At 37.6% G+C, this 24,912-nt stretch overlaps 2 protein-coding genes across 7 annotated transcripts in view; one reads left to right on the top strand and one right to left on the bottom strand.

Annotated features, from left to right (window-relative positions):
* Window positions 1-33: 33 nt before the first annotated feature.
* Window positions 34-24,768, bottom strand: UFSP2 (UFM1 specific peptidase 2). Of its 2 annotated transcripts, XM_067721661.1 has the most exons (12): window positions 24,618-24,768; window positions 16,488-16,566; window positions 13,918-14,101; window positions 13,770-13,836; window positions 11,371-11,528; window positions 10,789-10,981; window positions 9,319-9,465; window positions 6,726-6,890; window positions 6,391-6,515; window positions 5,126-5,202; window positions 4,094-4,218; window positions 34-200 (listed from the first exon to the last, which is right to left on the bottom strand). In XM_067721661.1, exons 1-12 carry the CDS (start codon window positions 24,618-24,620, stop codon window positions 114-116), a joined length of 1,410 nt encoding a protein of 469 aa, XP_067577762.1. In that variant the 5' UTR covers window positions 24,621-24,768; the 3' UTR covers window positions 34-113. The 2 variants fall into 2 exon arrangements, 1 of the variants encoding a protein (XP_067577762.1); XR_010939532.1 differs by lacking the exon at window positions 5,126-5,202.
* CFAP96 (cilia and flagella associated protein 96) overlaps window positions 24,705-24,912 on the top strand; it is a 93,884-nt gene continuing 93,676 nt past the window's right edge. For 4 of the 5 annotated variants that reach the window (XM_067721672.1, XM_067721669.1, XM_067721670.1 and 1 more), the window contains exon 1: window positions 24,705-24,819. The gene's annotated coding sequence lies outside the window, so the exon portion shown is untranslated. The other variant, XM_067721666.1, reaches the window with a different exon arrangement.

The raw sequence follows: 24,912 nt of genomic DNA, 5'->3' as shown, positions 1-24,912 counted from the left end.
AAAATCATAGAAACCATCAAACTACACCCAGGATTCAATTTGAAATTAAATTTATTCTTTATCAACAAATTTATAAAGTACAACTTTACTACAGTCTTTGAGTCCAAGATATTTTAAATAGTATTTGGTCGCTGAGGAAGACATAAGTTATAGTAAGCATCGCTGTTCCAAAAGTCTGGACCCTTCCATCCACACCAGCCCTAGATTTGGGAGAAGGGAAAGGAAAACCTTTTACAAAGTTATAGGGCTACATGATTGAAACTGTAACATTTTACAATCCTGCTCTGTCAGCAGGGTCTTGGAATAAGGCTCTAAATACCTATATAATTCAAATATTTGAGTTCCTGTAAAGCATAGAAAAGTAGCTTATTTGGTTCCATTTCAGACAATTCTATGATATTTAATCATAGGAATCATTAAAAATGAAAAGCTTCATTATGGCACTGTTACTCAGTACCACATTTTATTGATTTTAAGATGCATAGTTTTATAATTCTGGCAGTCGATGGCATGTGATAGTTTAACTGGCATCTGTCCATAACAAGACTACAGACAGTGAAAAAGACTGAACTAGAAAGTGGGGAGCCACCAAACTGGCCACTGCCTTGATCCCGATTTCCCAGCAGTGGCATCTCAGCAGTGATACGTGGCAGCGAGAAATCTGAGATTGCCCTTGGAGTTGCATTCTATGCCCTTCGTTTTCCTCAGGCTGTAATCATGCCACTTTGCAATTTTATGTCAGTATTAATCCTTTTCCCCAGCAGAGAAAATTGCTTTCGAACAAAATCTCATTGTGAATAGAAGTTTATCAAATTTATTCTAAGGCCATTGATTTATCAATATTTTCTTAAGGACCCAGCTCACGACTTGTCTGTGTTACATCATTCTGAAATGAAATGCTTTGTTTGCAAATACTTGTGAGGAGACTAGTGAGGATTCAAAATGCCACCATGTGAGTGACAGGTAGTAGTTTTACCCCTTACCCTACCTAACTGGGAAGCTGCTGGGCATTCTGGCAGCGACCTGAAGTCAAAGGTCATAGTTCCTACAGGAGAAGATGGTGTGTTAGTCTGTTTTTCAGTGTGGAGGTGGGAGGGTTGAGTAGAGATGCTCTTTAGGTTTTTCTTTTTTTTTCTTTTTTTAATAAATTTACTTGTTTTATTTTGGGCTGCATTGGGTCTTCGTTGCTGCACGTGGGCTTTCACTAGTTGTGGCGAGCAGGGGCTACTCTTTGTTGTGGTGCGCGGGCTTCTCATTGCGGTGGCTTCTCTTGTTGTGGAGCATGGGCTCTAGGCACGCGGGCTTCAGTAGTTGTGGCTCGTGGGCTCTAGAGCACGGGCTCGGTAGTTGTGGTACACGGGCTTAGTTGCTCCACGGCATGTGGGATCCTCCCTGACCAGGGCTTGAACCCGTGTCCCCTGCATTGGCAGGCAGATTCTTAACTGCTGTGCCACCAGGGAAGCACTAGGTTTTTCATTTTTATTCTTCTGATTGCAGAAATAAAGATACATATAAAGTTCAAATGAGGTGAAAAGTAAAAATAAAAAAAAATCCTCCACCAGTCCTGCCCCCCCTCCACAGGTAACCACCATTAAGTTTGGTTTATTATCGTTGAGAACTGTTTCTTTACATAAACAAACTTTTTTTTATCATCTCATTTTTTTCAGCAAAACTTTCTCTAATGAATTTCATGTCCTAAAATCTGTTTTCTTAATAATAAATAGAAACAAGGCTTATACTTTCTCTGTTTTAATCTTTCTGTGGTCTTTTCACACATGTGGGCCATCTCCAGGTAACCAGACTCAAATTGTTCCCCAGAGAGGTGGGTAGAGAGGGTACCCAAACCAGAAACTGGGGGAGTCAGTAGGGGAGCCAGACTTCTTTCCTTTGAGGTGACTGGCTTGGGAACTTCAAACAGGAAAGCTCCCCAAGTGGGTAAACAGAGGTCAGGCAGAGGTGCAAATGGCCCTCTGGCCCCTGCCATAGACTGAATGTGTCCAAGATTCATATGTTGAACCCTAATCCCCAATGTGATGGTATTTGGAGGTGACTGGGTTATGAGGGTAGAGCCCTCACAAATGGGATTAGTGCCCTCATTAAAAGAGGGCTCAGAGAGCTCCCTCATCCCTTCCACCATGTGAGGACAGTGAAAAAAACTACCATCTTTGAACTAGAAAGTGGGCCTCACCACCCACCAAATTGGCCAGCACTTTGATCCTGGATTCCCCAGCCTCCGGAACTGTGAGAAATAAATTTGTTGTTATAAGCCACCCAGTCTATGGTATTCTGTTAGAGTAGCCAGGATGGACTAATAAGACAGTGCCTTAGATTCTTGAGTCACGTGAGAGTCAACAGCACTTCTACTGATGGCCCGGCCTTGGCCTCAAGGTTTCTTGCATGTGTGAAGAGAGCAAAGGGTTTTTGCTATTATAAAGTTCTACAGAAATATAACTAGCGAAGGAGGGCTTCTCTGGTGGTGCAGTGATTAAGAATCTGCCTGCCAAGGCAGGGGACACAGGTTCGAGCCCTGGTCTGGGAAGATCCCACATGCCGCGGAACAACTAAGCCCGTGCGCCACAACTACTGAGCCTGCGCTCTAGAGCCCATGAGCCACAACTACTGAAGCCCACACACCTAGAGCCTGTGCTCCGCAACAAGAGAAGCCACTGCAATGAGAAGCCCGCCCACCGCAATGAAGAGTAGCCCTCGCTCACTGCAACTACAGAAAGCCTGCGTGTAACAACGAAGACCCAAGGCAGCCAAAAATAAAATAATTAAAAAAAAAAAAAGATTATTGCTAATCACAAAAAACAGACATCTCAAGTTAATGCTTAAAAAAAAAAAAAACCTAGCAAAGGAGAGTGCAGTTCTCAGAGAAGGCAAGCAGGGACAATGCCTTACTCTATCTAATCGCATCAGAAAACCCTACCTAAATAATTCCATTTAGTCCAAAGTCCGTCAAGCCAGCCAAAAAGAAGTAATTTTCTTATCTGTATTATGCCTCTCATTAAAATCCTAAGGCGTCTCACTGCCTTTAAGATAAAATCTGAATGCCTGGCTCCTCTGCCTGGCTCCCGGCACCCATCCCCGATTCACCTCCTGCCTGTCCCTCCAGCTATCAGCCACACCGCTTCACCAACTCTAATCACGTTAAAACTGCCACAGCTCCTGGAACATGCCCTGCTTTCCTTTCACTGTCTGTAAGTGATGCCTCTGCAGGAGCAGCCTTGTGAGCTCCAAGACCCAACGCAGCCAAAAAAAAAAAAGAGCAGAGAAACCTTTTTATGGGTACTAATGATATTGACTTAAGTGACAACATGACAAAAATGAAGGGTAGTGGATAGGATATATTCATTGGCTTATAGCTGGAAAGGCTGTATGCATTCTTTGTAATTTTAATATATTTGGCAAAGAATATAAAACTTATTTAAAACTCAGGTTAATTATGTCTTATAACACTTCCCTCCTAAAGATTTAGTACTGAGTTTCATGAAAATTTAGTACTAATTTCTCATGAAAACTCAGTACTAAGTCTGAATTAGTTGCCTATATATTAACTTAAATTTATACCTTCTTTAGCTGGTAGTTTAAGCATCAACAAATACTCTTAAATCTGTTTCAAATATAACTCCTTCATAGAGTGAGATGAAGTTATATGTAAATAAATTAAAGGCAGTCAAGCCTCCATAATGTCCAGCATACTGCTTAACTAATTTCTGGTTAATTCTAAAATTATAAAGGTTATATACTCCACTCTATTTCAAGGCATTGATATATCTCACTATATTTATATTTATGCAAAGCTGTAAGTCTCCAGAGGAATATATTTATGAGTTTCGCATTCTATTAAGTTTAATAACTGAGAAAGTCTTGATAAATCTAAGCTAAATTTTGTCTTTCACAATTTACTTTAGTTCTCCCTTGTCCTCTGTATCTAGAGAGAGAGTTACTCATCACAGCCTTAGAATCCCTCCTTACAGTGAGGACCCCTGCCCTCAGTTCATAATCCATCTTTCTGTTAGCTGCCAGTTTTCTATCCTTTGGTTCTGGGTTCTTTGCCTTGTATCTAAATTTGTGTTAAACAGACACTTACCTTTTCTAAAATAACTTGTAGATCTTCAGCGCCTGTATAATGCGGATCTAAAATCAGAAATTTTATCTGTCCTGTAATCTCATTCCATGCAACTCCTAGTATTGTGTGGGCCAAAACTCCTCCCCCTATTGAAAAGGAAATATGAAATGAGAGGGCATATATTAATCTCAACTTCCCATTCAATTTCAATTTAAAAAGATTATTTTGCCTATTAATTGATCTAACAGCATTAAAATCAACTGGCGTACACTGTAAATGACACAATGTCAAATATACTCTGAAAAGATAAAATTACATCTTTAAGACAGAAAAGAAACAATTGTATCTATAATCATATTAGGTTTATATTTCACTGCAATATCCATGGAATTACCTAGACTGGATTTAAAAAGGGCCACAGAGGGTCTAAACTCCACCCAACGGAGTAACAATCACTGCTGTTGGTACCCCTCTCAGCAGCTGGGCAATGCTGCCTCTGCTCTGAGTACCTCCAATGGTGCTGCCCAGCTACTTTTTCAATACTCTCTGTATTTTGCTGAAATCTGCCTACCCGCATTTCTTACACACCAGTCTTACCTTGCCTTCTGTCATCACAGGACAAGTCTTATTTCTCACAGAATCGTGAATCTTTAGATTAGCTAATCCAATCCTCTTATTTTACAAATAAAGCCCGAGAGGTTAAGCAATTTGCATAATGTCACACAGCCAGCCAAGTTAGTGCTAGCCATGACTTACAATGCTCAGCTCAGTGACCACTGCCTCTTTTCCATTCTGCTCTCAACTCTTCAAGTATTTGAACACAGTTATCACTTCTCTTCTTAGCCTTTACTACTTCTGGTTATTATCTTTTTTGTAACTTTCCTCCTGGCCTTGGAAATTTTAAAATAATATCCAGAGGAAGTATGCATGATGTAAAAGCTAATTTTAATGTGTTTAAAAATGACTGATTTTATATGCCATTACATATTTTTATTAACCATAAGTTTCACATACTCTCCACTCTACCAAAAGAACCCGAGATATCCACCTTACCAATCATTACTGGCGTTCCTTCACTCTGGAAATGATTAACCAGTTCCCGTCCCTGAGAGGCCATTTCAGAACCTTGGCTAGAAAGAAACCATTTTCTATCAGATGAACTATTTCTAAGATAGTTGGGAATATATGAATAATGTTTTGCTGTGCCAAAACTCACTTTTTAATCACCATACGCTTCACTACTTAATCTATCACTTATTTGTTAGCACTGATTTCCACAGCCAATCCAAACTGCAATTGTGAAATCAGAGATATTAAAGTACTTGGACAATAAAAATAATAACACTATAGTTAGCAAGGTTGTTGTAATAGAAAATGTATTGAAAACATAAGCTCATAAATAAGGAGTAAGCTAGTGATGGTCATAGATATCAATCTTATATTAATACTTGCTCATATTTTAATACTAGAATTGTGATTAAAATATACTGGAAAAGATAAAATGAATGTATTATTTGGACACATTATTAATTTATTAAAATCTTAGGAAGAAAAAGAGTAGGAGATAAACAAAAAGGTCAGTCATAGATCAACATTTGATTTTTTCCTTTCAAGACGTCTCTGCCTTAAGCATTAAAAAACTAGACTTTCTGGGGACTTCCCTGGTGGTGCAGTGGTTAAGAATCTGCCTGTCAATGCACAGGACATGGGTTCGATCCCTAGTCTGGGAAGATCCCACATGCCGCGGAGCAACTAAGCCTGTGTGCCACAACTACTGAGCCTGCGCTCCCTAGAGCCCACGCACCGCAACTACTGAGCCCACGTGCTGCAACTACTGAAGCCCGTGTGCCTAGAGCCCGTGCTCCACAACAAGAGAAGCCACCGCAATGAGAAGCCCACGCACTGCAATGAAGAGTAGCCCCTGCTTACCACGACTAGAGAAAGCCCAAGCACAGCAATGAAGGCCCAACACAGCCAAAAAATAAAATAAAAAACTAAATAAGAAGAACAAAACAAAAAAACTAGACTTTCTGTAACTCTACTCAAAACTGACATATTTGCAAGTTTTCCTCTTTCAGACTAAGATTAGGCCTAGAGCATATAAGCAGATACCACAAAGTTCACTCATAAACTCAAATATCTTCTAAAAAATAACAAAAAAATTTAGGGCTAGAAAAATGAGATTTATAAAGCAAGGAGGCAATGTGGAGGAAGAGAAAAGAGTGACAACAAATGTGGGGGAAAATGCGCTTTTTCTTTTAATAAAAATGACAAATTCTCTTTGAAATGATTTCTCAGATTTCTTAAAGTGTCCTTACCTGACAAAAAGTATTTTTGAAGTTATACCAATCAAATGGTTCAGTACCAGCTGCACCTCGATAGATCCAATCCACTGCCGTGATCCGACAAATGTTGCTGGTTTGTCCCCAGCATCAACTAGAGCCTTTGTGTATTTAAAAATACAAAAAGATCCATACACAAGACAGCTATTAAAAATTACGTTTAGGGCATTTTCCCTGATTACCAGTATTTATACTTTTTTTCTTCAAAACAGAAATAAGTCTGCACCATGAGGTAGGAATAATTATTAATGGTATATTAAGGGTTAATGAAACATCCAACTGATTACAATTCAAAATGGCATGTTCTGTACCTGCTGAATTTCTCTGTGTGTTGGAATGGATCTCTCTGTGTATCCCTGGTGTTTGAACCAAGAGCAGATAGTCTGCAGAGACCGATAAGCACAGCCCCAGCCATTGTCATCGATCCGATCCTGCATATAATGATGGTAACCATATATGCCCTGGACCACAGAAATCTATATAAAAAGAAGAAACATAGTAAAATATTAACTTAAGATAGATGTATATATTATATTACACATACACATACCGAGTCATTTTATTATTCCTGGAGCTAGACTTACTTTATTTAGTTCCTTATAAAAAATTTTTTAAAAAAGAGGAAATACTCCCCAACTCTTTCAATGAGCCAGTATACTACTGATACAAAAGTAAAGTAAGAACAGTATGAGAAAAGAAAATTATAAGACAATATCATTCATGAACACAGATGCAACAATCTTAATAAAATATTAGCAAACTAAATCCAGCAGAGAATAAAAAATAATAATCATAACCAAACTATCATGAATGCAAATCTAATATTGTTTGGAGATTTGCGCTGGAAGTATTTAGGAGTAAATAGCATGATGCCTGTAATTTTCTTTGAAATGGCTCAAGGGGAAAAAAGGAGAAATGAAGCAAATATAGCAAATTGTTGACATTGTTGCATATATGTAACAAGAGACATATACAGTAACGTTCATAGCAGGGTTGTCTAAATAGCAAAACAACCTGGGGGAAAAAATGATACCAAGGTATATTATCCAGCAATAAAGATAACTGAACTACAGTTATACACAATACCATGGATAAATCTTAGCTACATGATACTGAGTGAAAAAGCAAGTTGCAGAAGACTATACACAGAATGACACCATTGTGGTAAAACTCAAAATCAAGCAAGACTAAAAGCAACACTGTTGAGAGAATATATACATATATGGTGAAACTATTAAAAGAAAGCGAAGTGAATGATGAACCCAAAACTCAGTATAATAGTTCCTCCTGGGTGTCGGGGAGGCAGAGGAGTGGATAGGAAGGAGAACACAGTCAGACTGGCCACATCCTAGTTCTTAAATGGGGCAGGGAGCTCTCCAATATTGATTTCTTTACTGTGCTTTATAACTTAGATGTATGTTACATGCACACATTAAGTATCATATAATAAATATTAAGAAATATATAAATGCTTCTTGCATTTTTGCAATACAGATAACCAACCCATTTCATTGTCAAAAAACAATCAGTATTTATTCAGTACCTTCTGAGTGTCCCGGCGCTTAGTAAAGAACTATTAGGAATGAAAAATGAATATATGATATAATACTTACCCTAGAAGAGTTCCAAATATAATCTGAGAGAGAAAACATTTATGTAATAATCTACGGGAAAACTATCAAGAGTTATGTTGCTTGTTAGAGACTCTAAATTTTGTATTTCCTATTCTATGATTCTATGACTGTGACAGAACAAGATTTTCAATCAGGAACAGTTCTCTCAAGATTTCCTCCCATATAAGCAAAATAAGTGAAATCATTCAATGTCACTGAAATGTTGACTAAAGTCTCATTTGTATGCATGTAACGGTGAGTGCCCAGCCAGAGCTGTTCTATGCGAAGCTGGTCTGCCCACAGCTCTCGCAGGTGAAGCTGCTGTCCCAAGTGCATGCTGATGGCCAGAACCGGAAGCAGGCCCCTAACTGCCCTAGGGTCAACGTTGTATCCCGTACTCATCTTTAATTCTTAAGATTTCCTTACAAAGCACCTGGAGGCTCAGCAGGTATTGAATAAATGCCATGACAAGATGGGCCAATCAAGTTTTCTCTTACGGGAATTTGAATTGAGAGGTGCAGAGTGAATCAGGCAGTAAGTGCAAGGAATGAAGCTGAAACAATGCATGCAATGAGCAGCTCTGAGGGAGAGTAGGAAAAGTTATGTCAGGCTGAAAAAATGAGGAAACAGAAGACGAGGCTGAGAAAAGTAGAGTAAAGGGAAGGAACAGGCCAGTTAGGATCAAAAGCACCCCCAAAGAAAGCTGAGGAATGCCATCAAGGAGTGAGAGTACGCCTTGAGACGGAGGCCAGCCACAGCGCTGCTTTGTTCTAAGAGGCCCAGCTGTACGATTCCTATTCTTGGTTGCCCATGAGATCCTCTCTTACTAGCCTGCATGCATCCTTAGAGGAACCCTTCCCCCACACTCCTTTTCTGAGCTACCTTTAGTGAAAAGATCTACCCCTTACAACTAGGTATGTGCTGTACAGGAAACATGTAGTGCTTTATTAGCCTTTTCCTACAGTGTGAGTTGTGTAGAAATATGCCCTTAATTAGCATGATTTCTCAGGTTCAGAATGGAAATCAAATGGGACAAGCCTTTAAAGAAATTAAGGAGTGGAATTTTAGTAAGAGAAATGTGCTACACACTATCTAGTCCTAACCTTTTTAGACCACTGTGAATTACTGCCGTCTTAAGCAATGATCATTAAAAGAAAAGGGTGGCAAAGTATGTTTTAGGGACGATGATACCTGTTATGAATTGATCCTTACAACTTCCACTGCGTACAGACAAAAAACAACTAATGACACTTATGATCAATTGACTCACATAAAGAATTACTAAACTCACCATACCAGTCTCTATGTTAGGTGGATTGAGATAAGTATGTGGATTTCTAATGTAACCATCTTTGTACGGTTCATCTGGAAAGTGATAAGCATTAGACCTTTTGAAATAAGGTCTGTCATGAGGCAGATTGAAGAGATTGTGTAACTCCTAAATGAAATCAGAATCAAGAGGAAAGAAGAGAAAAAAAGTTAAATGATTTAGACTCCTAGTCAATAAATAAACTCAAACTAGATACAAAACAGAAAATTTACTATATATTGGTTATAAATGTTATCAAACTCACTTATGATTTAATTCACTAAGGTCAAAGAAAGTGAGATTTAAACTAAAACCAAAAATGATTTATTTTTGTTTATCTATGTATATGGATAGAAACTGGAAGGGAATGTAGAAAAATGATAATAATTCGTTAGAGTCAGAGAACTGAGGTTATTTAAAATTACTCACTATAACACACTCTGTTAAAATACATCCAGGCTAAAGACTGGTTTTGAAACAGCCTCATAAATGAGTAAATTATAATTAACAATGATATAATTATATCAAAATATTGTTTAAAAATCATGCTTAGAGTACTTAACAAATATAAGGGGTAGTGATTAAATTATAGAGATTGGTGGCATGAAACCAACCAATACGGCATCAGAATAAAAATACACATATATGTTTAAAAGGAAATATATTCCTGAATGTTAAAAACATGTTAATAGTTACTTTGAAAAGTCTGACATCTTCTTCTGCTATTTCCTATGTATTCTAGCAGTTTGAATGGGATCACTAGCTTATGTAACTGTTGCCTCTGCATATCAATTCATCTGGCACTTACAGAGAGGTACAGAGGGTTACATTGTTATATCTCTTTTCAGGGACAGAAGAAACTGGGAAGATAGTCCCGTGGTATAATTTGATGGATGCCAGGCAAGGCCACACATCAAAAATATGTACTCCCAAACCAGTCATTTTGCCAAGAAATCTCATTTCTTTGAATGCTGATCATGTTTTCTTCAAAATGCCTCTAATAAAACCCAAATAACCCTGGGATGTGGGGGATGGAGTAATACTATAAATCCTAATTAGAAACAGCATAAATCCTAATTTCCCTTCTCAGACTCTAATCTTGTCTCTTTCACAAATCTGGAAGTAACGGAAGAGAAAAGGAATAACACTCATCAGCTGCTCCAGGCATGTAAGCATCTTTTCAGTTCTAAATTTCATTACAGAAAAATAACATATGAACTACACTGAACATATGAAATTAAAATGTTACATATGGTTTAGCAAAGTATTTTTTTATTAATAATACTTTAAAAAGTTATAGAACAGAAGTTAAATAAGGTGTAAAGCTAATAGTCTGCGTCCACACTTTAAAATTAAATCACAAAACAATGTCCATTTATTAGAAACACATAATTAAACACAAAATGAATGATAGCTGTATTTTTTTTTTAAGAAAAAATGAATTGGTTTCACCTTTCTATAGGCCTGCAGCTGATCATCTGGAATTCCTGATGGATATGAAATTGTTACAAGATTTTTTTCCCCTGGTAATAAAAAGTGCAGTGGTTCAGGGACCACGATAGATGTTCCTTTCATGTATTTCAAAATGCATTTTTCCATATCAGTTAGTTGATTATGAATTGCATCAACCAGACGTTTACGAACTCTGAGGGGGGGAAAAATATACAAGTGCCTTAAGAGAAGTTATAGTAGTTTATGATACATGAAAGTGTCGAGTGACTATATTCCTAATGTATCCTCGATTGGACCAGGTTTATTAAAGGAAGTCTAAAAAATGCAAAGTTAAATGTTAAATAAACTAAATTTCCTCTGTGTAGATAAAGGGAAAACCCTACAGGTTTTGCATATTACTCTACTTCCTCCAATAAACATCTAATTACTAGATGACTCTTAGTTTAATAATAAACAAAGAGTAAATCATAGTAAAAACAACAACAACCCTGAATATGCCTATATGATAATTTAAAATGAGCTCTGATTACTTTGGGAGAGGGTCCTCATTTAAACGTGGCAGTAGTATTAGAAAATACCTACTTTCCCCACGTTTCTTCTGGAGCAACAGGTACAACTGCATCTACTGGTAAAGTCATATTAACATAGTGGTGTCCTCCGCTTTCTCTTTCAATGATGGGTGTTACAGCTGCCAGAGGGGTTGACATTTCCAGCATAAGATCTATATTTACTATTTGATGCTATAAAGATAAACAGTAAAAGTTAACTTGTAGAACATCCAACAATAATATAAAAGGTAAGTAAAAGGACTTTTTAAGGACCATATAAGCTATATTACAGTAAATTATTGAAAAGCACAAATCTTAGCTTAAAGAAAAAATCTTCCCTGCTTCAAAATAATCTGAGGAGAAGGGGAGAGTGAGTGGGAAGTAAAGGTGAAATCAGATTGATCACGTACTGGTAAACATTAAAGTTAGGTTCACCAGGCTTCATTTAACTATTTTCTCTACTTTTGTATACATTTAAAAATTTCAAAACAAAACAAAACAAATCAAATGAACAAGATACAATAACCACACACTGAAGCAACTTTTAAACATATATTATGACTATATACCTGTGGTCTAAAGACATAAAAAACTATAAAAAAATATTGAACTCTATTAGTAGGTTTGATTTTGATAGTGGTATGGGAAAACAATTCTGAAAATGATTTCTGTATATTAAACAAATTTAGCAAAGTATTAAGAGTACTGGAAGCCAGGTTTCTTACTGGGAAAAGGTCAGGAATTGTGTGAGGCTGAAGTAGAACTGGAGGTATAATATGATTTACACAGATAAATATGGATGTATGTGTTATATATGTATAGTATGTATATATACATGTGTGTGTTCCTTGGGGAAATGGCTGATTCCTGAGCTAGAACAGGGCAAGTACAAGATGTGTCTGGAACATCCTGTGGAAGAAAGTAGCAAGTACTCAAAAATATGGTGTCAAGAGGACACTGGAGCCAGCATGAAGTTTCTATTGGCCAAATCTTAGAAAATGTGAGCATCAAAATAACTAAAGACAGTAACGGTAACAGATAACTCTTTGCATAAAATAGGAATCCATGCTTCCATGCAGTTAATAAACAAACAGGGAAATGGAAAATGTCCCCCTCACAGTATAATGTCGTCTAATAAATGTAAAAGGAAATGATAGACTTAGAAAAATCACTATTTTGCAACCATCAGATTAATGCTAGATTCTGGCAAAAATTATCAATTGATGTTAGAAGTGATGGGTGAAAACTTGATGAGGAACAGGATATATATATAAACTCAAGGTATCTTCCCACAAAATACTTACTAATTTTAAGGGCAAAAAATAGTACCCTCACCGTGGAGAACACTGGCAGATACCACATTAAATGATCAAAGTTAACATCACTAATACAAGAACAAACTGAGCATATGCTTCTTTCATATGACGTGCTGAGAAGGACACACATTACTTCTGTGGTATTCCTACCAACAATGACCACATGAATCTATCACGAGGAAGCCTAAAACAAACCCAAACCAAAATTGAGGAACATCCTACAAAAGAACTGACCCGTATCCCTCAAAATGTCAAGCTCCAACGACTGGTAATTCTCAAATCCTTATCCACAGCCCACAGTTTTTTTGTACACACTCCACATTTATAAATCTAACAGCTCATGTGGACTCCTCACTGCTGTCTAAAACATAATGTGACCGAAACCGACCTCATGTCTTCCCCATCTTCCATCTTTACCCAAGCAAGAAGCTGGTCATCCCACATCCAATTAGTTTCCAGATATAACCTATTCAATCCCCTAAATAGTTCTTGTATCCATTTCCTCCTCTTTATTACCGTAGCTACGTTTTGGTTTGGCTTCTCCTGAGTGGTCCCTGCCCACATCTCCAACCTCACGTCCACTCTATTTTCCTTACTAGTCTGGAAAAACACTAAAGGTATACTAACTTTGTACAACTTCCTGCCTTGAAGCAGCAGCTCCATTTTTCATCTCCAATATCTGGCAAAGTTTGTGGCACGTGGCAGGTACTCAATAGTACTGGTTCAAAAATCAACAGAACCGAAACAGTGTGAAGAAAAGTAAATCATTTATTATTTACTACCTCATATAGCATAATGTGTCACTGTCATGTTTCAGAATGACGCCTTTTTATTTGTTTTAAAATAATTTGTAAGCGGACTCAAGCTGTTTTATTTCTGTGGGAGCAAACAAGGCATCCAAAAAACCCATTTAAGATATATATTATAATGGGACAAAAGTTTAGATATGTACACCAGAGATATAACCTCTGGCAAGACATTTAATTTTTCTGGACCTGAATAATCTGATCTGTAAAAAAATTAAGAAAGTTGGGTTAAGTAATTTCTAAGATCTCACTCAACTCCAAATTCAAGGATTGAACATTTTTATCACTAAGAAGACAGGTGATTTGCTTACCATGTCTGACAACTTTTTGTCTTTCTTCCTCATGAATTTTCGTTTTGTATCTTCTTCCTGTCCAAATCTAAATTTTTAATACACAAAGATGTTTACCATACGAAATGACGTTGTGAAAACACTTCTAGCCATCTTCAAGCATACTCACTGAATAAAGCGCATTATGTTCTTACAGGTGGAACTATCAGTCAGTTCTCCTGGAATGGTGTTCATGTCACTGTTAGGCCATATGTACACTGAACTGTGGCAGATTCTGAACACAAGTGCATTTGAAGAAAGCTTGGTTGATAGGTCACTCAACATATGTTTTAGTGCTTTCTTGACAAAAATTTCTAAATTAAAAGAACATAAATAGAATAAGAAAAATTGTAAACTTTTCAACATGAATGCTTCCAAGCGTACAAAAGTACAGCACAGTAAAACTGACCCCCAAACATCCATTCCCTATATTCAATAATACAAAAACATTTTTTTTGCCTTTTTTTAAAAAAAATTGACAAAAAATTCATAGACCATAAAATTCACTGTTTCATGTTTACATTTCAGTTGCTTTTAGTATACGACAAGGTGAAAAATCATCACTATTTAATTCCAGAACATTTCATCACCCCCAAAGAAACCCTGGCCTGACCAGAGGTCATTTCCCATTCCATTGTGCGGACATACGTTTTTAATTCTCTTAGGTGATCACCTAGGAAGAATTGCTGGGTCATACGGTAATTGTCTTTTTGAGGAATTGCCGAACTGTTTTCCAAAGAAACTGCACCATTTTATATTCCCATCAGCAATGTATAAGGATTCCAATTACTCTCAAAATACCTTAGTACTTATAGCAATAAAACTACTGAATGAAATTTAAATTTCTTTATAGTTCCATTCTTCCTTGGACTATATCCCACTAAGACTGTACAAAGTACTGTGCTGTGAAGTCACAGTTTTTTTCTCTGTGTGCTATGTCATCAACCTGATATTTGTCTGACTTCATTTTCAGGGATTTCCTTTTTACTTTATAGAATTTTTTTAATATGAAAAACATTTTCATGATTCCAAAGTCAAAACTATAAAATAGATATATCTGAAGAAGACAATATTTAAATACTTGTCCTAGCTTTATACTCTTAAATCCTAAACCTAGTTAACCTTGTGATTAAAATACTTATTTAACTATCACACTGATATCTTCATAAATAAACACCTTGAGATTGTGGTAGAGAAAAGATTACTTGTAACAAGTCAGATTGAAAGATATCCTGATATGTTTCAGAAAGCCAAATTTAAAGATTTTTAGCTGCACTACAAAAGACAAACATAATTCCTGGATTACCTTCTGTTTATCCCTGAAGGACCATGAGGTAAAGTACCTAAATAATTGTGATGTCTTTAAGTTAAGCACCTTCTTCCCCTCAATTTCCTCATTAATGATTCCCTTCATAGAGTGTTTCAAAGAGTTTGATACAGGAGGAGGAATACTATCAAGTCAGAAGAAAAGCTCAAATACATTAATCACTAGGTAAAAAGTATCTGTAGTCCTTATTTACATTTGAAATTACATCATTATATCTGGTGACTAATATATTAGTTATACTTTGTGATAAGTTCATAGCAAAATATACCTTCAATTTATATTAAGTTGTAAAATGTAAGGCTTTATCCATACCAGTAACATATTAAGGAACAACAATACTTTACTGATAAGATAGGCCTAAAAGTGAGCTTTAGTCCTTGCAAAATGATTCTCATCTTGATGGTACATTAGAGAGTCACCTGAAAAGCTTACTGATGCCCGAGTCTCTGTCCTTAGAGACTTTAATTGGTCTGGAAGTGGGGATTCGAATGTGGACCAAGATTGAGAACAAGTGTCTAATATGAAGGGATGGGTCAGAAAGAACATTCAGCTTTCACTCCCTCTTTCCAAAGGGCCAGTAAATAATCGTCAGCTGGTGATCTCCTTCAAGGAACTCTGACACTGCTTATTCCTCATCTTTCTGAACTTCTTTGTGGCTCCTGACACCACTGATCACGCTTTTCTTGAGTGATTTCATTTAGTATCAAGGTATTAACTAGCATCCTTGAGAGATATTAAGTTCTCTTCTCTCCAGTTCTGACCACTCCCCGCTAAGTTTCAGGCTCAAATGACCAAATGCCTGTTGGGAGCTGGCACTTGGCTTACTGTGGCATCGCAAATGAAACACATCTCAAACACAGCTCTTCATCTTCTTCCTCTGTTATTCGTTGCCTCCATTCGTGGCAGTAGTCAGAAACAGGAAGACATCCCAGAATTTGGTTTATACAAACACGGCTGATTTTTCTCCCATAGAGCTTGCCTAGCATTCCTAAACAACATGCCATTCAAGAGGGTGGGCTCTTGAGACTCAGGGTCATGTACAGTTGTAAGTCTACAACGTACAAGTCTGGGTGCCTCTTTATGTTGTGCTCATGGGGGATATTTATATTTACCGTGACAATTTTCTTTGAGAGGGCAGTAAAGTTGCTTAAGTAAGGGGACACCTTTTCCTAATGTGCACAGAGAGCCCCATGGGCTAGAGGTGGTGGGGAACAGTGTCTAAGTTTAAATCCAATTTATATCACTTACTAACTATATGACCTTAGACAGTTTATTCATCCTATCTCTCAGTTTCATGTGCAAAATGGTAAGAATCTCACTATATTTCTTAATCAACTTTATAATAAAAAAGCAGAGTATTTGGGCAGACCTACCGTTAGGAGTAGCTAGCTGAAAAGCTAGATCAAGGCCACCTCTCATTCTGAAGAGTATATCCATAGTCTCTGAAATAACCTAAGACAAATGAAACCAAAATTTCATTGTAAAACAAAAACTCATCCTCATATAAATTAGAATCAAACTGAATTTAGGTTTAGGCATTAATTAACCTTGATTTTTCAAGCTATTTCATGAGTTAATTCCTTGTTTTATGGAGAAAAACAAAACACCATAATTCTAAATTAGAGGTTCTCAACCTTTGTTCCACATTGAAATCACCTGAGAAGTTTAAAATACTGATTCCTGGGCTACACCCCCCGAGATTCTGATTAATTGGTCCGGGGAGGGTCTAGGCACAAGGATATTTAAAACGTCCTCCATGTGAATGAGTCTAACGGGAAAAGGTTGAGGACCACAGCTCTAAGAAAGTATTTCTAAATTACAGTTTTAATAAATATGGGGTTTAACAATGACATGAAAAGATCAATGGAAAATAACTAGTTTAAGAATGGGACAAAAACACTGACCCAATTATGATAAGAAGTGATGGTCAAGACAATGAGAGGAAACTAATATATCACTGACAGTGGGAATATAAACTCTTAGAATTCTTCATAGGGTGATATGGCAATAAGAATCAAAAGCCTTATATTCACGAGCAGAAGCAAGAAGAACTACAGTCCTGCAGCCTGTGGAACAAAAACCACATTCACAGAAAGATAGACAAGATGAAAAAGCAGAGGGCTATGTACCAGATGAACGAACAAGATAAAACCCCAGAAAAAGAACTAAATGAAGTGGAGATAGGGAACCTTCCAGAAAAAGAATTCAGAATAATGATAGTGAAGATGATCCAGGACCTCGGAAAAAGAATGGAGGCAAAGATCGAGAAGATGCAAGAAATGTTTAACAAAGACACAGAAGAATTACAGAGATGAAACAAACAGAGATGAACAATACAATAACTGAAATGAAAACTACACTAAAAGGAATCAATAGTAGAATAACTGAGGCAGAAGAACGGATAAGTGACCTGGAGGACAGAATGGTGGAATTCACTGCTACGGAACAGAATAAAGAAAAAAGAAGGAAAAGAAATGAAGACAGCCTAAGAGACCTCTGGGACAACATTAAACGCAACAACATTTGCATTACAGGAGTCCCAGAAGCAGAAGAGAGAGAGAAAGGACCTGAGAAAATATTTGAAGAGATTATAGTTGAAAACTTCGCTAACATGGGAAAGGAAATAGCCACCCAAGTCCTGGAAGCCCTGAGAGTCCCATACAGGATAAACCCAAAGAGAACCACACTAAGACACACAAGAATCAAATTGGCAAAAATTAAAGACAAAGAAAAATTATTGAAAGCAGCAAGGGAGAAACGACAAATAACATACAAGGGAACTCCCGTAAGGTTAACAGCTGATTTCTCAGCAGAAACTCTACAAGCCAGAAGGGAGTGACATGATATATTTAAAGAGATGAAAGGGAAGAAACTACAACCAACAATACTCTACCCGGCAAGGATCTCATTCAGATTCGATGGAGAAATCAAAACCTTTACAGACAAGCAAAAGCTAAGAGAATTCAGCATCACCAAACCAGCTCCAGAACAAATGTGAAAGAACATCTCTAAGTAGGAAACACAAGAGACAAAAACAAACCCAAAACAATTAAGAAAATGGTCATAGGAACATACATATCGATAATTACCTTAAACGTGAATGGATTAAATGCTCCAACCAAAAGAAACAGGCTCGCTGAATGGATACAAAAACAAGACCCATATATATGCTGTCTACAACAGACCCACTTCAGACCTAGGTACACATACAGACTGAAAGTGAGGGGATGGAAAAAGATATTCCATGCAAATGGAAATCAAAAGAAAGCTGGACTAACAATACTCATATCAGATAAAATAGACTTTAAAATAAAGAATGTTACAAGAGACAAGGAAGAACACTACATAATGATCAAGGGATCAATCCAAGAAGAAGATATAACAATTATAAATATATATGCACCCAACATAGGAGCACCTCAATACATAAGGCAATTGCTAACAGCTATAATAGAGGAAACCAACAGTAACACAATAATAGTGGGGGACTTTAACACCTCCCTTACACAATAGACAGACCATCCACAATGAAAATAAATAAGAAAACAGAAGCTTTAAATGACACAATAGACCAGATAGATTTAATTGATATTTATAGGACATTCCATCCAAAAACAGCAGGTTACACTTTCTTCTCAAGTGCGCACAGAACATTCTCCAGGATAGATCACATCTTGGGTCACAAATCAAGCCTCAGTAAATTTAAGAAAATTGAAATCATAACAAGCATCTTTTCTGACCACAATGCTGTGAGATTAGAAATGAATTACAGGGAAAAAAACGTAAAAAACACAAACACATGGAGGCTAAACAATACGTTACTAAATAACCAAGAGATCACTGAAGAAATCAAAGAGGAAATCAAAAAATACCTAGAGACAAATGACAATGAAATCACGACCATCCAAAACCTATGGGATGCAGCAAAAGGAATTCTAAGAGACAAGTTTATAGCTATACAAGCCTACCTCAAGAAACAAGAAAAATCCCAAATAAACAATCTAACTTTACACCTAAAGGAACTAGAGAAAGAAGAACAAACAAAACCCAAAGTTAGCAGAAGGAAAGAAATCATAAAGATCAGAGCAGAAATAAATGAAATAGAAACAAAGAAAACAATAGCAAAGATCAATAAAACTAAAAGCTGGTTCTTTGAGAAGATAAACAAAATTGATAAACCATTAGACAGACTCATCAAGAAAAAGAGGGAGAGGACTCAAATCAATAAAATTAGAAATGAAAAAGGAGAAGTTACAACAGACACTGCAGAAATACAAAGCACCCTAAGAGACTACTACAAACAACTCTATGCCAATAAAATGGACAATCTGGAAGAAATGGAAAAATTCTTAGAGAGGTATAACCTTCCAAGACTGAACCAGGAAGAAATAGAAAATATGAACAGACCAATTACAAGTAATGAAATTGAAACTGTGATTTAAAATCTTCCAACAAACAAAAGCCCAGGACCAGATGGCTTCACAGGTGAATCCTATCAAACAGTTAGAGAAGAGCTAACACCCATCCTTCTCAAACTCTTCCAAAGAATTGCAGAGGAAGGAACACTCCCAAACTCATTCTATGAGGCCACCATCACCCTGATACCAAAACCAGACAAAGATACTACAAAAAAAGAAAATTACAGACCAATATCACTGATGAATATAGATGCAAAAATCCTCAACAAAATACCAGCAAACAGAATCCAACAATACATTAAAAGGATCATACACCATGATCAAGTGGGATTTATCCCAGGGATGCAAGGATTCTTCAATGTATGCAAATCAATCAATGTGATACACCATATTAACAAACTGAAGACTAAAAACCATATGATCATCTCAACAGATGCAGAAAAAGCTTTTGACAAAATTCAACACCCATTTATGATAAAAACTCTCCAGGAAGTGGGCATAGAGGGAACCTACCTCAACATAATAAAGGCAATATACGACAAACCCACAGCAAACATCATTCTCAATGGTGAAAAACTGAAAGCATTTCTTCTAAGATCAGGAACAAGACAAGGATGTCCACTCTCACCACTGTTATTCAACATAGTTTTGGAAGTCATAGCCATGGCAATCAGACAAGAAAAAAATAAAAGGAATACAAATTGGAAAAGAAGAAGTAAAACTGTCACTGTTTGCAGATGATATGATACTATACATAGAGAATCCTAAAGATACTACCAGAAAACTACTAGAGCTAATCAATGAATTTGGTAAAGTTGCAGGATACAAAATTAATGCACAGAAATCTCTTGCATTCTTATACACTAATGATGAAAAACCTGAAAGAGAAATTAAGGAAACACTCCCATTTACCACTGCAACAAAAAGAATAAAATACCTAGGTATAAACTTACCTAGGGAGACAAAAGACCTGTATGCAGAAAACTATAAGACACTGATGAAAGAAATTAAAGATGATACAAAGATATACCATGTTCTTGGACTGGAAGAATCAATATTGTGAAAATGACTATACTACCCAAAGCAATCTACAGATTGAATGCAATCCCTATCAAATTACCAATGGCATTTTTTACAGAAGTAGAACAAAAAATCTTAAAATTTGTATGGAGACACAAAAGATCCTGAATAGCCAAAGCATTCTTGCGGGAAAAAAACGGAGCTGGAGGAACCAGACTCCCTGACTTCAGACTATACTACAAAGCTACAGTAATCAAGACAATATGGTACTGGCACAAAAACAGAAACACAGATCAATGGAACAAGATAGAAAGCCCAGAGATAAACCCACACACCTATGGTCAACTAATCTATAACAAAGGAGGCATGGATAGACAATGGAGAAAAGACAGTCTCTTCAATAAGTGGTGCTGGGAAAACTGGACAGCTACATGTAAAAGAATGAAATTAGAACACTCCTTAACACCATAACAAAAATAAACTCAAAATGGATTAGAGACCTAAATGTAAGACCGGACACTATAAATCTCTTAGAGGAAAACATAGGAAGAACACTCTTTGACATAAATCACAGCAAGATCTTTTTTGATCCACCTCCTAGAGTAATGGAAATAAAAACAAAAATAAACAAATGGGACCTAATGAAACTTCAAAGCTTTTGCACAGCAAAGGAAACCATAAACAAGACAAAAAGACAACACTCAGAATGGGAGAAAATATTTGCAAACGAATCAACGGACAAAGGATTAATCTCCAAAATATATAAACAGCTCATACAACTCAATATTAAAAAAACAAACAACCCAATCCAAAAATGGGCTGAAGACCTAAACAGACATTTCTCCAAAGAAGACATACAGATGGCCAAGAAGCAAATGAAAAGCTACTCAACATCAGTAATTATTAGAGAAATGCAAATCAAAACTACAATGAGGTATCACCTCACAGCAGTTAGAATGGGCACCATCAGAAAATCTACAAACAACAAATGCTGGAGAGGGTGTGGAGAAAAGGGAACACCCTTGCACTGTTGGTGGGAATGTAAATTGATACAGCCACTATGGAGAACAGTATGGAGGTTCCTTAAAAAACTAAAAATAAAATTACCATGGGCTTCCCTGGTGACGCAGTGGTTGAGAGTCTGCCTGCCGATGCAGGGGACACAGGTTCGTGCCCCGGTCTGGGAAGATCCCACATGCCACAGAGCGGCTGGACCCGTGAGCCATGGCCGCTGAGCCTGCGCGTCCGGAGCCTGTGCTCCACGACGGGAGAGGCCACAGCAGTAAGAGGCCCGCATACAGCAAAATAAAAAAAAAATAAAAAAAAAATTACCATATGATCCAGCCATCCCACCACTGGGCATATACCCAGAGAAAACCATAATTCAAAAAGACACATGCACCCCAATGTTCACTGCAGCACTATTTACGATAGCCAGGTGATGGAAGCAACCTAAATGCCCATCAACAGATGAATGGATAAAGAACATGTGGTACATATATATAATGGAATATTACTCAGTCATAAAAAGGAACGAACTGGGTCATTTGTTGAGACGTAGATGGATCTAGAGACTGTCATACAGAGTGAAGTAAGTCAGAAAGAGAAAAACAAGTATTGTATATTAACGCATGTATGTGGAACATAGAAAAATGGTACAGATGAACCGGTTTGCAAGGCAGAAATTGAGACACAGATGTAGAGAACAAACGAATGCACACCAAGGGGGGAAAGCGGCAGGGAGGTGGGGATGGTGGTGGGATGAATTGGGCGATTGGGATTGACGTGTATACACTGATGTGTATAAAACTGATGACTAAGAAGAACCTGCTGTATAAAAAAATAAATAAAACAAAATGCAAAAAATTTTAAAAAAAGCCTTATATTCACATTCTTGGCCTAGTAATTCTGCATTTAGAAATTTAATTTCTAAGGAAATTTGCAAAACATACAAAGATTAGCGTATACAGATGTTAACCTGTCAACAAGAGGAGACTGATTAAATAATTATGAGTATTATACAGTAATGAAAAATAATGCTTTATAAGAATATTTAATGCCATAGGAAAATGCTTGCAACTTATAAATGGGGAAAAAAGCACTTGTAAAGTGGAATCTATTAGCAGTTCTTAATTTGGGTCCATACATTGCAGGTAGTTGACATATGACAAAGACATATATCATTTTGCTGGGGGAGAGGAGTGGGAAGGAGGAAGGGGTTTCAAAGATTTCATCAGATACTCAAAATATGTCCCAAACAGGCTGAAGAACCATACTACACAGTAAGAACCCTATTTTGAAATAAATGAGTAAGTATTAACATTTACTGAGCCCTTAAAATGTAAAAGGCACTATGCTAAATGATTGGACATATATTTACTTTGATCCTCAGAACATTACAAAGTAGGTATCATTATTATTTTTCTCATTTACAAATCCTTGTCACATTTTTTTTTTTTTTTAGCTGTGCCACGCGGCATGCGGGTTCTTCCCCAACCAGGGATCGAACCCGTGCCCCCTGCATTGGGCGAGGAGTCTTAACCACTGCACCGCCAGGGAAGCCCCCTTGTCACATTTCTTTAAGGGTGACTGCTTTTATTTTCCATAAATTGTAACTTGTTGAAAGGCCATGCCCTTTTCCCCAATTATACTTCTTGGAATTTATCCTGAAGAAATAATCAAGAAAGTTCAGACAAATTTAGCTTGAATGTTACCCACTTATCATACTGTTATTCATCATAGGAAAAAGCAAACAAACAAACAAAAAACCCCACTTAAATAGCTATCAATAACAAGTCTGTTAAGTAAATAAGTCAGTTAAATACTATGCACCTCTTTGAATAAAAAATATTTAATGGCACTGAAAAATACTGAAGATAAGAGTTATAAAGACAGGCAAGAGCAACATTTAACTGTTACTTTCTGTGTGACCTTGTAACTAATCACTCAAGTCTGTCTTCTCTTCTGTAAAACTCGAAAAATATACAACTTCACAGGGTTGTTGTGAAAGTTCCATAAGAGATCTTATGAGAATGCACTAGAATCTCCTCACACTTCTGAATTGAGATCCTTTCTGAAGAAATAATATTTAAACTGAGATCTGAGGGGTAAGTACGTAAGAGTATGAGCAATTCCAAAGGAAAGATGGGGGTGCAGGTGGACAAGCCCATTCCAGGCAAGGGCTCGGATTGGTGAAGGCCTGCTTAAAAGACCACTTAAGAGACCACAGCAGATGGTTAGATCTCATGGGGCCAAAGACAAGGATAGTCAGAGATAGTGACGACTGACAGCCATTTAGAAGTAGATTCCATAGCATTTGATTAGTGAACAGATGTTCAGGAGTTGAGAAAAGGGCGATGTCAAGGATGATTTCCAGGGTTTTGGCATGAACAACAGTGGGGTGGATGGTAGCGCAATGAACTAAGATGGGGATCACTGGAGGAAGAGCAGGTGTGGGACGAGGGGAGGTGGGAATGGTGAATCAGTTTTGAACTTGCTGAGTCTGAAATACATATGAGCCATCCAAGTGGAGGTACAGTCAGTAGATATGCGGATCTGGAGCTCAGAATACATCTCTAAGCTGGAGATACAAATTTTGGAGAAAGCACAGGGTGTAAAGAAAAGTACTGAACGCCACATCTAGGATACGGATTGGAGGACCTGCTTCAGCAATTAAGAGGGAAACCAGGGGAGTGTGACATCACAGCAGCTAAGGGAATACAGTATTTGCAAAGTCACTCATATCTTTCCCAGGTCCAATCCTTCCTCGAAACCTTCAAAAATGCCTCATAATTCCCTCGTTCTCAAAATGCATGCACAAGTAGAAGGTGCAGGGAGCGCGTATCCAAAGGCGGCTGCGCTGGGGCCAGGGGTTCAAGGTGTGTGGGGCAGTTTCCCTCTGGTCCTACCGGGAGAGGCCGATGACAGGACGGCCCAGACCACGGAGTTCGCAACTACCACCGTGGGCCCCGGCAGACCCAGTTATTTCAAGGGCCATAAAGGCTCGTAGCAGCTAGTGAAGTCTGAGGGGAAACGCTGGGGTGGGGGACGAGCACGGGTACTCACCATAGCGGGTACGTGGAGCTGATACGGGTGCCGACGGCCGACCAAGCACAGGACGCTGGCCCGGAACTGGCGTCATCGGGGGCGGGGCTTGGGAAGACCGACTATAATTCCCAACATGCCCTGCAACGTACGTCACGGGGCGTACCAGCACGCCACATCTCGCGGATGGATAATGGGGCGAGAAGCAGAAGTCTCTATTTCGGTAAATTCTGTTGACTGCGTCATTCGTTTCCCGCAGACACTCTTAACGTCTTTCTTGATGCGGATTCGAACCCTCCACGTATCCTTCCGTAGG

The sequence above is a fragment of the Pseudorca crassidens genome, chromosome 21 (assembly GCF_039906515.1).
Source record: "Pseudorca crassidens isolate mPseCra1 chromosome 21, mPseCra1.hap1, whole genome shotgun sequence".
NCBI lineage: Eukaryota > Metazoa > Chordata > Mammalia > Artiodactyla > Delphinidae > Pseudorca > Pseudorca crassidens.
The sequence above is the reverse complement of the archived record's forward strand: the minus strand, read 5'-3'. Positions and strand labels throughout refer to the sequence as shown.